Consider the following 14,822-nt stretch of genomic DNA (forward strand, 5'->3'; position numbering starts at 1 on the left):
ACTCCAGGCAGCAGATGTACACATGCGGCATTGCAGTTCAATGCTCTGCCAGGTTTCCGGTTGCTCTATAGTTTATAAACATTGATCAAAGGGACTTCGGATGAAATACAAGTCTATTCTGTTGACAGGCTCCATGTGGCGCACAGGGAAAATCAGAAGGTGGATATCTTGGGGGGTGAGCAGGTGGAGTGTCTCTAAGATGAAAAGATTCAATTAGAAACATATTTGTGGATAAACAGAGGCTATTGTAGTACGTCTGTTATCATCAGGCGAGAAATCCTGTGGGAATCAGTAACAAAGATGACCTTGGGAGCATGACTGGAGCTACAGAAAATCCTCCACCTGGGATGCTGGAACAAGCTCTTTGGGCAGTGACTTTTCTCCTTGTTTCCTGGCACATCCGATCGATGAGGAATCAGGTGGTGACTTCTGTTCTGCGGTAAGGAGTGGAGCTAAGAACAGGAAAACAAGGAAAGAAATAAATCCGTTGCGGTTGGGTGTGCCGTGGATTTGATTTGTGTACAGCCCCTGCACAGAGCTAAGCCCTGCCCGAATACACAAAGCAGGTTTAGCTGTTTGTACATGGCATGCGTAAAGAATTAAGCCTGTATTTCTGCGTGTAGGTATCGGTGTATGTGTGGTACAGATGAGAAGTTTCCAGAAATTTGGTATTCATCTTCTTACAGAGGTTAAAAATAGCATCCCGAATTGCCTCAGCATTTTCCAACATACGCACTTTGAGCAATAACTTTAATGTGCAAGTCTCTGCTTTAACAACACTTTATTGGGTTCACGTCTGAGCGTGGCATTGGGTGACATGTGCCGTGGATGACTGTGGAGGTTTATTAGAAGGGAATTAGAAACCCTGCAAGGAAAGCTGGGATCTGTGGAGTGTCGGTCACTCTGGTGCACACTGGAAGCTTCAACATGCTGATCATAAACAGAGCCCAGAAAACGCGTCCAGGGCTTTATTTGGAAAAAGTAACTTAGTAGAAACTTTTATGGGAGAGTTCAAACATTTATTGGTCTAGCATCTACCTTTAGGACCAGCTTTGGGATGGCCACAGTAAAAGTGCTTAAAGAATAACCCAAGTGTGTTTTCCGAGGAGGGTTTTGTCCCCTGCGACCCCCCCGGTATTCCCCAGCCAGCTCAGCTTGCCGGACCGTGGATCTTTGAGCCCAAATTTTGGGCAAGAGAACAAATACATCCCCCCCGGGATGAGGGCTCGGCTGTGTCCACGCTGCTCCTTAGTGCTGCTCGTGTTGAGAGGAGCATCCGAGGCTTCGGGGTTAAAACCCAGAGGGGATTCATGTTCAAGAACGTTACATGAGAATGTGGCTGGCGAAACAGCAGGTAGTTTGGAGATGCATGATTTTTAGACACTTAAAATTATTCCTATGATATGCCTGCATACACGTGTGTCCTTTTCTACATTTTTACTGACTTTTCTTTTCAGCCCACGTGGACATAATGATAAAGGAGCCTTGGGGTCAGTCGTAATGCAGTAAAAGACAATGTGGACTTGCTGTACGAAGTATTTCTCATTATGGCTGGAAAGTCACACGTTTGTGGTTCACTTTGGTTTCCCGTACACCTCTTGTTGGCTTGCGGTGGTGCCTGCGCTACTTAGACCTGCAAATATTTCCAATATAAACCAAAGCTTGTAAGTTGCCTTTAAAATTCACTTGGGATTGATGCTTGGCAAATGCAAGCCTTTTGTTGTGTTTACGTTTTTGCACGGAACAAACTTTCTGATAAATTCCTTACACTGTTTGTTACTTGAGTGCAGAAAAGAAGGTTGTAAATAATTTGCAATTTTTAGTGTGACAAGTGTTTGTCACGTATCTACTCCTGTCTGGGCAGCGGGCAGCAAAGCACAGAGACCTGGGCTCGCTGGCAACGCTCAGCCATGTCCAGGGAGAATTAACCTGAACCCTGGAGGCTGATGGAGCTGCAGTGAGCCCCGCGGGTGAGTTCACGTCTGCCGCGAGCAGAGCGGCTCTGTCTGAGCCGCGGTTTCGCAGGAGGGCTCGTGCTGACGGCTGTCGGAGACATCAAACCTGGGACCGGGACGGGGGCCAGGCTTTTTATCCCTGAGTTCATTTATTTTTCTTGGTTTATTCAGACCCTTAATATTATTCAAATGGAGATTTTTTTTGTTTCGAGACCAGCGTCGAGCAGGGAAGCTGCCAAGCGACACTGTTTCCTCTGTGTCCTAGGACTGAACCGCGGTGGCTGCGTGGGTTTTATTTGCTTTTTCATTATTATTTGTTGTCCGTTTTAAATGTCTGACAGCTTCAGCAGGAGCAGGAGGGTGGCCGGGGCAGACGAGCAGCCTCTCGCTTGCTCTCGTGGGTGTTGTACTCGTGCGAGTCCATCGCCCTCCCCCTGAAACAGTCGGTTCTCACCTTTTACCTGGAATTCTCTGTATTTCATTGGCATCGAATCACAGAACCACAGGATGGTTTGGGTTGGAGGGCCCTCCCCAGCTCCCCCAGTGCCCCCCTGCCATGAGCAGGGACATCTGCACCAGCTCAGGTTGCTCAGAGCCCCGTCCAGCCTGGCCTGGGATGTCTCCAGGGATGGTTCAGCCACCACCTCTCTGGCCAACCTGGGCCAGGCTCTCACCACCCTCAGGGCAACAATTCCTTCCCCATGTCCAGCCTGAATCTCCCTTCTCTCAGGTTTGTGCCCACCGGGTGCATGGCTGCATTTTGCTCTGATTTTGAGGGGCTTCTTTGCAATGAGGTTGACACCTTTGGAAAGAACATGGCCTTTGAACCGCCTGTTCTCTGCAGCTGAGGTTCTGCAGTCGTCTTACGTGCGCAGGCGGCGGATGGGTTCTGGCAGCGCTGATAGGTGCCGCTGCCCTTAATTCTAATTTTTCTTTTCAGCAGAGTGATTGATGAACAGCCGATGGGTCACACAGGTGTCTCTGCAACATTTGCTTTTGTTTCCATAAGGTTTTCAGTGAGATCTGGATAAAAGCTTAAGAGAAAACCAAAACCCATCGGTATATTCGTGATAGTTGTCGGGATGCTCACACTTTGCCCCTCTGTCTGTACTGCTGTGTGCCAGCGCAGGCTTGGAAAAGGTGTAAAAACCGCTGAAAACCCTTGTCTGTGTGTCTCCCACCGTCTCCCTGTCCTGCAGCCGGGTGGTCGGCTGCCCCGTGGCCGGGACATCTCTCTGACCCTCATCTGTGCATATCCAAGCCCAGCAGCCTTTAGCGTATGTGCTTTGGAAGACACTTTCTCAGCCGTTTCACTGAAACGGCTTTAATTTTGGATTTTGCGGTTTGCCTTATCAGCAGCGAGTGCCTTTGAATGATTGAGCAAAGCCGCGGGGCTCGCTCGGAGCGATCTGCCCGGCTGGGCGAGTCAGCCGTGAGTCGGACTTTGAAGCCTTTGTAGCATGAAACTATTTTTCAGTGGTGAATTAATGAGGTTTCAGCCTTTCCAAAATGTGAAACGCATTAGGCTGAGCCTGGATTTTTGAAAGGAGCAAACAGGTCTGCGGCAGCAGCAGCCGTCCGTGGCCACCAAAACCTTCCAGAGGTTTCCCAGATGATGCTTCAGCGGCGGCGGCAGAACCATCGTGACTTCCCAGCGAGACCCCACTCGCCATGTGCTCCCACGCCGAGGAAAAGGGGTTTTGACCCCGGACACGAGCCGTGGTCGTGTATTTTGGGGGAAATTCCAGGATTTCCGCTCACACCTGCAGCTTCACGTGCATCAGTGTTAAACGTCTCCGTGTCGGAGCTTTCGTCTGTACAACCTGCTGGTATTTATAGCGTGGGGATTAACCTCTGTGAAGAGCTTTGAAGTTTAAAATGCTAATTTATTACAAATATGCGAATGTCAGTGCTGATAAAACAAAGCGGAGTGAGCGACAAGCAGCACGTGGAAGCTGCGAGGAGCGCGACCAGACGTGGAGGGGCTCGGGGACGTCGTGGAGATTCCCCGCTGGGTTTCGGGAGAGTTTAGACCTTCCTTTTCTGCTGGGGAACCCCAGGTACTCACAGAGGTTTTCTGGATCCTGGCTTTCCCCTTCGATGTGTAAAAGTTGCCCCTGGAACGTCACCCCATCCTTGTGCGGCCCATCCTGCTCCTCGCTGCCCTCCCTGCAGGAGAAAGGACTCGTGCAGCCAAAGCATGGGTATTTTTAGATCAAAAACCAGTTTAATGAAAAAAAAAAAAAGGAGGATTAGAACAATAAGTACATTTAGTTTTAGCCTAGCTTGGGTTCCTCATAAAGTCAGAGAACTCTGAGATTGCTTCACTTGCCTCTAGCTTTCCTAAATAAACACACCGTAGCAGGGCTGAGAAGTTAAGTAGCACAGAAAATTGCAAAAAGTTAAATTTTAATATTGCAGAAGAATATTAAGGGCTGGTTTACGGGCCAGGCCCTGGAATTAAATTTTAATACTGTATAAAAATACCACAGGTTGTTTTAGTAGGCAGCTATCGAAGTTAGCAATAAACTTTTTTCTTTCTTTCCTATGCAGAAAGGGTCAGAGTCGGGGGCAGAGCTGCGAGCTGACCTTCTCCGGCCATGGCGAATGAGGCGAGTTTAGGGCCAGAGTCTGGTTCTTGTGGAGTTTTAGCCCAGCCCGAACAGACCTGGTCGCCACCAACCTCCTGCACCGCGGCGTTGGGTGGTCTGGTCGGTGCGTGGTTCACCTGGGGGTGTTCTGAGATGAAGAACACTGTACCAAGGCTTTAGGGGTTGTAGACCTTTAGTAGAACTCAGGTCAGGAGTAAGGGAGGAGTATGGAGGTCTTGTGGCCCTGAGTTGACTCCTCTGGAGTTGGTTGTCCCAGCAGAGGACAAGAGGACGAGAGCTGGGGAGGTGCGAGTCTCCTTTCAGCCCTGGCTTGCCGCTGCTGCCTGGGCATCCTCTGCTCAGGAAAGATGATTTCTCTTTGTAACGTTATAAACTGGTTTCTTTTCACACCGACTAAACTTAGAAGATGTGAAGGAACATTTACAGGCTCAGAAATCTGACAGCGAAGGGTGACGATGTCAATGGCTCTATGAATATACACGAACAGATCTGAACTGTGTGGTATGCTGCTTTCCATTCTCGTTTTGTTATTTTTGGGATTTTGTTACTTTTGGATCCTGGTTTCTGGGAAGACGTAGGCACCTCACAGTGCCAAGAAGTAAACCTGGATCCACTCAGTAAACCTGGATCCAACGGCGCTTCGTTCTCTTGCCCTGGCCAGGGAATGGGGCTGCTCCATCTCCCTTGTACAATACGAAGGTGGGAGGTATGGATTTGACTTACGATCCAATTTTGGATCTACTTTGTTAAGAACTCACTAGGTATTAATAAAAGCTTAAAATAGTTCAGGCTGTGCTTTAAAACAGCCCTGACTGTAATGCAGAAAAATTTAAGATTGCAGCTCATCATGCTGGAGACAAGGGAGATAAAACCAGGAGAGCTGGAGGCGAAACGCAACAGCCGTGGCTGTTACAAAACTCTGCGAGGAATTGAGAAGTTGGGCTGATGAGCTGGAGAATAAGCTCAGATTAGGAAATTCCAAGTGAGGATAGGGGGTCCTTGAAGTCTGCAATTTCTGGAGTTAGGAGCAGAGCTTTGATGTCGGTATGTAAATCTGAATCTAATTTACAAGGGCCAAGAATATTATTTTAAATGTATTAGAGCCCTGATCTTTTTCATCAATACTGTTGTGAAGCCAAAAGCTACCCGGGTTTGTTTTTCTGTCTCTCTGGTAGCAGTGCAAATTGGGAATAATCCCAAACGGAGGAAGGGCAGGGGGAGAAAGCGAGCTGGGAATATAAGGTACGTCTCAGAGAGGAGGGTGTATTAACCTGCACCCTCCTCTGCCACGCCGGGGACGCACATAACATTTTCTTGGGATACTTTTATTTCATTTAAAGCTAACGGTGCCATTGTGGAATTGAGACGTTTAACTCTTTGCTGAAACGGCTTTCAAATTTTGCTTTGTTCCAGCTCTGAAGGTCGCAGCCTTGGCTGAGTCGCGCCTGGCCAGGCTGAGCTTTGCTGCTGCACCTGGAGGGACGCAGGGCTGGCTTGTCCCATCACCCTGCGGCGAGTGGCGTTAGGCTGCTGCAAACGTCTTGGATTTTAGGGGTACACCTGTTCCAGTTGTCTTACTAACACATGCAGGGCTGTTCATGGGAACAAATGGATCAGGAGGACTCTGGTGTGTGTGTTGCACATTAGTGTCATGATTCATAAATGAAAGGGATTTAGATTTAAAGATGATGAGATTAATAAGAAAGAGCAACAGCCTAATGCTATTAATTAGCAATGCATGTTCTTTTGAGTCAGTCAAGTTGCTGCTACGCTTGTTTTCCAAGACATCGAGCCTTTTAATTCTCATTAAAACGAGGACTAAGTTAGAAAAAATACAGCTCGGTCATCCCACCACCAACTTCTCGCGTGCGGTGCTGGTGCCGCTGTGACCTGGTCTGTGGTTAAACCCGTAGTTAGTTACGTGCTGGTCCTTTCCTTAATGAAACCACAAATGCTGCTGAACGTCGTGGTATTTGTGTACGGGGGTTCATCTCAGGCAGTCGAGTGCAGTTGTTTGTGTCTGTTCCGTGTGTCTTTTCCATGGATGGGGACGGCGTGCGAATCCCCACGGCCAGGTTCAAGGCCAAGGGTGAAGCCGAGCGCCACGGAGATGGTGCCTAACCTTACAAATCGGTCTACGAAAACGGAATTTAGTGCCAAAAAATGGAAATGGAGGCTACGCAGTTTCCGTAGTAAATTCAGATGCTCTGTTGACTCAAAACCTAATTTGCTTTTCTATGGAGGCTTCTAGAGGACAAAGGGGAGAAGGTTACAATGGCCAAGGCAGCCGGTCACAGCAAACCGCACAAAATTTGTTCAGTTTTGAACAGGGCACGGAAGTGCAACCCCCAGCTTTTCCCTGGAGTTCCGGAGGAGTTCGGCTCTCAGCCGTGAAGTTGTATTTACGGTTGCTCTTTTTCGGGGCCGGAACGTGAAGTGCGAAGCTGAGGTGCCCGCGCTGGCGTCCTGCTTTCCTGCTCGCGGCCAGAAAATAACGTTGCTGTGTGGGAAACGGCATTTTCCTGCTCTCGCCGTCACCCTGCGACGAGTGAAATCATCTCCTCGGGATGAGGCTGAACCTCGAACCGCCCTGGTCCGCAGCGCCGCGACCGAATCTGCTCTGGAGACGCCGCCGGGTCCGCCGGTCTGGACAGAGCTGGGCTTGGTTTCGTAGGTTAAAACCCCATATATTTCCTTGACGCGCTGTTGGTTTTATTTTTAACTCTTAAGCAATTTAATATTTTGTAGGTCTGCTAGTATTTCCCCCAGTTTTCCATCTGCTACTGCGATTAATTTAAGTTCTAGCTTTATAATGCCAACCCGGAGCAAACGGAATGGAAACCTTACCTATATTACTTGGCGCGTAGCAGTAGACATGAATAACTTTGGAATTTGTGGGGAAAAAGAGAAGTTACGTGTTTTTGGAGCCAAGCTGCGATTGGGAACGGGCCCGCGCAGACAGCACGATGCCGTGTAGGATCTCGCTGCGGTTCCTTTTGAGTGCAGCCCTCCAGATTTGTGTTCGTAGGAGTTTCCGAGCAGTCGGAAACCTCACTCGGAGGCTGTAAAGCGACGATGTGAGCTGGTTTCCTATTGCCTCGCAGACATCGAGGCAGAATTGTGTGCCTTTTTTTTTTCTCTTAAATGCTAGAAGTGGTGTGACGTAGTGGAAATTTGCAGTATGGTGTGGAAGGGGGGATTAATTTCCTAAAGCTGTGAATCTGTGGGAGGAGGGAGAGCAGTGAAGCTGCAGAGCTCACCCAGGCGCCGATGCTCGGCCGGGACCGGTGGGCATCAGCGCTTTAGGCAGGTCTGTATGACCCAGGGTAATGACAGGGTGCAAGAGGCAAAATCCCAAACACAGCGGGGTTGTATCACGGCTACTACGTGGTTACAAGTTCCAGCTGTGGCACGGACTGGCAGCCTCTCGGTTCGTGCCACCCTGCAGCTTGTCGGACTCGTGGCAATGACTTGAATTAAAAATAGCTTGACCAGAAAGAGTTCTTTTTAATCCAGGTCATGTTTAGTACGACCCATGTATGGGTGTCAGTCTCTGCTCCCCAGGAACAAGCGCCAGCACCAGAGGAAACGGCCTCAAGTTGCGCCAGGGGAGGTTGAGGTTGGATGTGGGGAACAATTTCTTCCCCAAAGGGCTGTGGGGCATTGGAACAGGCTGCCCAGGGCAGTGCTGGAGTCACCATCCCTGGAGGGGTTGGACAGACGGACATGAGGTTCTCAGGGACATGGGGCAGTGCCAGGGCTGGGTTATGGTCGGACTCGATGATCTTGAGGGTCTTTTCCAACCAAAATGACTCCGTGATTCTGTGTGCACGGGGTCAGCTGGGAATGGGGACAGGGATGGGGACAGGGATGCAGAGCGGTGCAGGGTGCAGGACAGCGTGGCTGCTTCAGCTGCTGTTGCCACTAAAAAGAAAAGGTCTTTTCTGCCCCAAGATGGGATCCTGATGGAAGGAAGGTACCCAGGGAAAGGTGCAGTTCGACATGGGGGACAGTAAGGGACAACCTGGCTGGGCACACAGGCAGGAGAGGAGCAAGTGAGGCCATCGCTTCTGGCAACAGCAGGGATTTAGATCCTATCAGGAGTGGAATAGTTGTGGTATCAAAAGCCTTCAAAGCATGAATTCTAATGAGGGTAAAGACGGAAAGAGAAATCGCAGGTCTATGACCTGTAGTTAACTGAAAAACGCTGGTGTATGTGAAACCCATCGTAAGGGCTGCAAGTGGCCAGGAGACATTTGTGAGTCATTTCACTGATCCGCAGAGAGCAAGAAACCCAGATTACTCATGCATCTGGTTACTTGTGACTGGAGTCACAGCTATTGCAGCCGCTAGGGTCAAGCCAGCCAGTTCAGTAGCCGCCTTTGCCATCGTTACTGCTGCAACAGCGGAAGGTTGTGCAATTAGATGTAGTACACTTGGATTTTGGAAAGGTGACTGGTGTAGTGCCATGCATAAACGTAAAGAAAATACATTCCTTCCCATTTAAATAAAAATATCATGGCTTAAAAGCTAGCTTTCCAGCAGGGAACGTTTGTTAACAGTAAGACCAGCTGAAGACCAGCATTAGTCTGGGTTTTAGAGAAGATATGATTTATGCCTGCCTTATTTTGTACGGAGAAACAAGGGCTATATGGTACAGCCACGTATGTTGAGTGGGGTTGGATGTGCTGGGGCACCTGGAGGCAGCAGGAGAGTCCCCAAGGACAGGGAGCTCCAGGGTCAGGAGGTGGCTCATGGATGGGGAGAAGGAGCAGAAATAGACCTGCAGGATGAGCAGAGAGCCTCAGGCTGGGAGAGAAAACGTCTTGCCAGAGCTTCCAGTAAACAGATGCAATTTGATCCGGTTTCCAAGAAAGCCATGCAAACTGATTTATGCATAAAATATAAAAGAGTTAATGTCAGACTGATGCTGCCAGTGCGAAAAGTCCTGGTCCAAGCGCATCCTGTCCTGGTTCGAGTGCATCCCCTCCTGGTCCAAATCCACCCCCTCCCGGTCCAAGCGCATCCCCTCCTCACCACATGGATGATGAGACCAGAGAGGCTGTGTTTTCCTTCCCAGTCCCTCCAGAAGAGACGAAGGATGGGACTGGGGGTACTGGGGTGACTGGCCTTGGTTTGCCTCAGCCCAGGGTCCTGTCCGTGGCGTGGTGAGGGACTTGCACACAAGCAGGTTTCAAAACTGCTTTAAATCTCTTACTGAGAAGAGAGTAGGTGCAAACCATCCACTGGGATTTGAACCTGGTTGCACACAGTGTATTCACAAATAATTTTGCCCATCGGACCAGTGCAGGGGGTATCTGAAGTGGGCTGCAGTGATTGTTGAAATACATGAAATGGTTGTGTGCAGCAAAACGACGTGGAGCAAAGAGTTCACATTTCAGGATGAGATCAGATTTAACTCATTTTGAAATGAGATCACTGGAACCTGCTGCCTGGGTCTTGTTCTCCCTGTTTCAGGCTTTCATCCGTCCTGAACTCTTGCCGCGACTGAATTCTGCAAAGGTTTCCAGGCAGGTCTCTTGTCTGAGCGCCAGCCTGGGTGGGTAAGCTGATTAGCTAGGTGGAGATCAGGATTTGACAAAGGGTGTATTGCAGGTAAACTGTGAAGCTTTTCCTAAAGCCGAGATTTAGTCTAAGCTATGAAATATGTTTGCATCCTCAGAGGTAAGGAATGGTTCTTGAAAAAGCCCCAGGAAAAATACCAAGAAGTGCATTAAAATGATAAGTAGAGCTGATAAGGTACACGGTGAGAGACTGGGAGGAGAATCAAGTGCAGATATGATCGCTGCCTATAAATACTGTCAACATGACAGTGCAGATGAGCAAAAGGAAGAGTATGTGTTATCTGATGGAAAATAAGCTTTAGGAAGAGCAGCCATGGAGCAGCAGAGCGGTGAGGGGATCCCCGGGAGCGGGTGACGCTCGTCGCCGGGATGGAGGGAGATAAGGTCTCGAGGGACAATAGCGAGTCCATCTGCACCGCGTGGGCGCTGGGATGAGCTGGAGACCTGCGTGGTCCTCACCTCCCTCTGCGGTCCTGCCTGGGCCAGGAGGGACCAGCCGGGGGTCCCGGGGGTCCGTGGTGTTCCCTGTAAGGAGAGGCACTTGCTGTCACACCCAAGGTGTGAAGGTTGGTGGATACAAGTGGGGAAAGCCTTGTCTTTGCGACAGGGGTGCGGCGCTCAGCCAGCCGGCAGCGGTGCTGGAAAGCTTTGCCGTTGATGGGCGGTTCACCCCTGGGCTGTTCTTCAAAGTCTTTCATCCCCCAAAACTCGCCTGGGTGTTGTGGTGCCCATCGGCACGGTCAGGGCTGTATACACCATCCCAGTGGCCCACGGCCCCCGTCTGAGGACTTAGTGAAATGTAGATTTTATCGTGTGCTGCTCAGGGGTGTCAGCAGGCTGGGCTGGTCCTACCAGATGCTCTTGCTGGTGTTTGTGGCAGTTTGGGCTTTCCACGTCCCTCCTCTCCTGACACCCGGGACAGGGTTTGTGCGACCAGAGCGGGAGGTTGGGCCCCAGTCCGGCTGTGCGGGTCCAGCTGTAGCAGAGTGCGGGTCCGGGAGGGTTTCTAAGCATTTCCAGGTCAGCCTGCTTTTAATAAATATGTAAAACTGCCTGTAGTGTGGGTTGTGAAGATGGGTGCTCCCAGAGCAGGGTGTTTTGGTACCTAAACACCAGTTCATTGATGGCTGCTTTGCTGCGGGATTACTTAACAGCCTTTGGTCCTCCAGGGTTAACTGGGGATAACTGGGCTGGTCTGGGAACGCGAGCTGGCGACCGAGAGGTGCTGGGCGGGTTTTTGACTGAGGCACTTCACCTCGCTGTGTGCCGCAGGGCGGCTCTCAGCCCTGGCGTTTGCAAAGCTCTCGAGGTGTTCCTGGCTTCTCCGCGAGCCTAAGCATGACAGTTACGCTGCACATTTAGACCCGGATCTTAGCAAAGCTGCCCTGGGAGCAGCCAGGCTGTGCCGCCCTACCCCAGGCAATTGCCCATGGAGAGAGATCCCGGCTGACATCAAAGGAGCCAGCGAGCGATGGGCATCTCCTAATTGCTGCCTCTCCCTGCCTCCTTACTGCAGCTTGTCATTCCCAGTCCCGGGATCGTTATCTTTGCGTCAGGATGGGCAGCAGCAATCCCACCCCTGGGATCTCTCTGATCCACATACGGTTGCACGCGGTGACATTTAAACACCTGAAGAGTGTCCCACCGTTGAAATAAAATGAAATGGCATTTTGAGATCTCGTTTGGAGAGAACTGGCGTTCTGCTGTGCGGGTTTCCCGTACGAGTGTGCTCAGGCGGGGACAGGCGAAGGGACGAGGGGATGTGGTGGCCCGTGGGGACCCGTCTGGGGTGGCAGGTGGCTCTGTGCCGTGTCCTCTCCTCCAGACAGAGGTCACCTCCTCCTGCGTCCCAGCACCGAGCCCTGCCTCTCGGTGCCTTGTGATTCACTGGCACTTTTGGGGCCAAAGACGACGTTTAGAGGGAATGTTTCTGAATAGCCCTGTCAGCAGGAATTCACATGGAACAATGGCAGCAACCGCAGCCACGTCACCTCGGTTTGCTCGTGTCTGGCTCTGCCGGAGCCCTCGCCCTCCGCGGTCCCTCACGTTCGCTTTCTCTTTCTCCGCAGAATGCCATGAACTTGCCTCCCGACAAAGCGCGGCTGCTGCGGCAATACGACAACGAGAAAAAGTGGGAGCTCATCTGCGACCAGGTAAGGGCGGCCGGGAAGGCTTTTGGCTGAGAGCACAAACTGGGTTTCATCAGCAGTGTCGCTGGGCTTAGAAAGGGACCTCGCGGAGGAAACGTATTTGAACAGATTCAAACATTCATTTCTTTGACATTATGCTTCGTTATTGGTAATGACTTGCAATAATAATTCCCTTTTTTGCCACAGAGCGCTATTCTTTCCCTCTGATGTCACCATCACCCCTGTGCCCGTTTCCTCTGGGCGGCGAATGTTTCTTATTTTGCTCGGCACAAGCTCAAAGAGACTTGTCCCCATCAGTGTCCCCTCAGCGAGTGCTCGGGCTTTAGTCCCTCTCGACCTGTGTAATAAGAACGGGGGGTCTTGACCCAGTGAGTATTTGTTCCACATCAGGAGCCCTTCCCGCAGCTGGCGGTCGCTGTCGCCTTCAGGGGGAGGCGAAGGGTGATGCAGCCTGAGCTCCCTTCGCCTCCAGAGCCTCAACAACAACCTCGGATTAAGCAGCACCATATGCCGAAGCATCTTTGGTACATGAGCTCCGCTGCGGCGCGCAGCCTTGGCAGCAACGTACAGCAATTAACAGGTCGGCTCTGCCCTGGCAAATGAACAGAAGCGGCATTATTTAGAGAAAGCGAAGCATGCCAGAGGTAGGATGTGCGTTTGTGAGCCAGCAGCAAAATCAGGTCCTGCCATAGACTTCAAAAGTAATCGCTAATGGAAATAATTGATCCAGGACTGAGAAAGGATGTTTCCTTGAAATGTAAACACAGCGGTAGCAGGATGAGAGTTTGGCGGAAGGTACAGTCGTGCTGTGAGGTCAGGAACATTTTAATAAATGCATTTGTGGGACATTTCCTATTTAGCTATTACAGTGATGGAGCCTCCGATAAAATCCAACTACTTTAAAGTAAAACTGAATAAAGAATTACTTACCTTTTTTCCATGAGTTTTCTATGCAAAAAACCTAAAGCGTTGAGCTATTTAAAGTTTCAGTTTATTGAGACACCGAACAAATAACTTAATTTGCTGTAGGTGATTTGTTTCATGGATGTTTGCTCAGAGCAGGCACACTCGGGGCGTGCAGACGGACGGGTGAGCTTCGTGCTGGAGTCTGCGCCCAGTCTGCGTGGACTTGGCAGCGGGGCAGGAGCAGCTCCAGCGCAGCGTGGATGTGCAAACTCCGAGCTGATCCACCCCCTGCAACGTGCAGCTGCTGCTGATTCACTCCTGCACTCCACAGCGGGGTAGGAGGGACGAGCAGATGGAAACGCAGGGAAGGAAATTTGCAATCCAGAGTAACCTTAGCCTGTCTTACTAGCTTCTTGCACAAGGCTGAGTCTACCCCTGGGTTGGGATGAGTCTCCTCAGGCAGGGAAGCCTGGAGACCTCGAGGTGCTGGAGCGAGTTGAGAGAAGGGAACGGGGCTGGTGAGGGGCTGGAGCACAAGTGTGATGGGAGCGGCTGAGGGAGCTGGGGGTTCAGCTGGAGAACAGGAGCTGAGGGGAGACCTTCTGATCTCTGACCTGCCTGAAAGGAGCTTGGAGCCGGGGGGGTCGGGCTCTGCTCCCCAGGAACAAGCGCCAGGACCAGAGGAAACGGCCTCAAGTTGCACCAGGGGAGGTTGAGGTTGGATCTTGGAACAATTTCTTCCCCAAAGGGCTGTGGGGCATTGGAACAGGCTGCCCAGGGCAGTGCTGGAGTCACCATCCCTGGAGGGGTTGGACAGACGGACATGAGGTTCTCAGGGACATGGGGCAGTGCCGGGGCTGGGTTATGGTTGGACTCGATGACCTTGAGGGTCTTTTCCAACCAAAGTGATTCCATGACTCTATGAAGCGGCACGGTACTGTTGTCACCAGCGCTGCGAGGGTCCCCAGGGGACAGGAGGTGACAATGTGCCACCTTTCCAGCGTCCGGCCGGCCGAGGGTCCGTGCTTGGGCTGCACATCCGTGAGCTGCCCCAGCCCCGGCAGCACCGCTGGTGCTTGGCAGGCGCCGCGACTCAGAGCAGCGGGGAGCCAGGCTCGGAAAAGCACCGGAATACGGCATATGGAGTGTGAAATATTTATCTCTGTCCACATAATGACGGTGCGTGGCTAAAAGTACTTCCAGGAACAGATTTTGTACAGAACATGTGTTTTTAGTGTGGATGCAGATTTTAGCTGCTATTTTCTATCGATATCACTCATTACACCATTTTCACCCGCTTTTGCTTAGTGAAGGACTGAGGATGCAAATTAATGTAACAGCTTGAGGAAATTCATTCTTTCCCTCCTGTGCTTTTGTCTGAAAGGAAAAAGGATCCGGAGGTTGCTCGTAAAGGATAATTTCTATATAGTCTGTAAAGCAGACCATAGCCAATTATCTGTGAAATATGTTCAAAATATATGGGGAGAGAGGTCAGCTCCCAAACGGAACTTTCATTTTTGCAGAAGTGAGATTAACTAAAGTGGGGAGCTGCCAGTCTCATCATGATGATGATAACAATAATATAATCTGCTGTGAATGGGATCGTGCACGTTG

General features: G+C 50.7%; 1 protein-coding gene across 5 annotated transcripts in view; it reads left to right on the top strand.

The window, feature by feature from the left end:
• The window catches only part of FMNL2 (formin like 2), a 133,384-nt gene that overhangs the window by 55,324 nt on the left and 63,238 nt on the right, over window positions 1-14,822 (top strand). For all 5 annotated transcript variants that reach the window (XM_065637502.1, XM_065637499.1, XM_065637501.1 and 2 more), the window contains exon 2: window positions 12,222-12,305. In XM_065637502.1, the coding sequence (XP_065493574.1) occupies window positions 12,222-12,305 (84 nt within the window). The remainder of the gene's footprint in view (window positions 1-12,221; window positions 12,306-14,822) is intronic.

The sequence above is a fragment of the Caloenas nicobarica genome, chromosome 6 (genome assembly GCF_036013445.1).
Source record: "Caloenas nicobarica isolate bCalNic1 chromosome 6, bCalNic1.hap1, whole genome shotgun sequence".
In the NCBI taxonomy this organism is placed as follows: domain Eukaryota; kingdom Metazoa; phylum Chordata; class Aves; order Columbiformes; family Columbidae; genus Caloenas; species Caloenas nicobarica.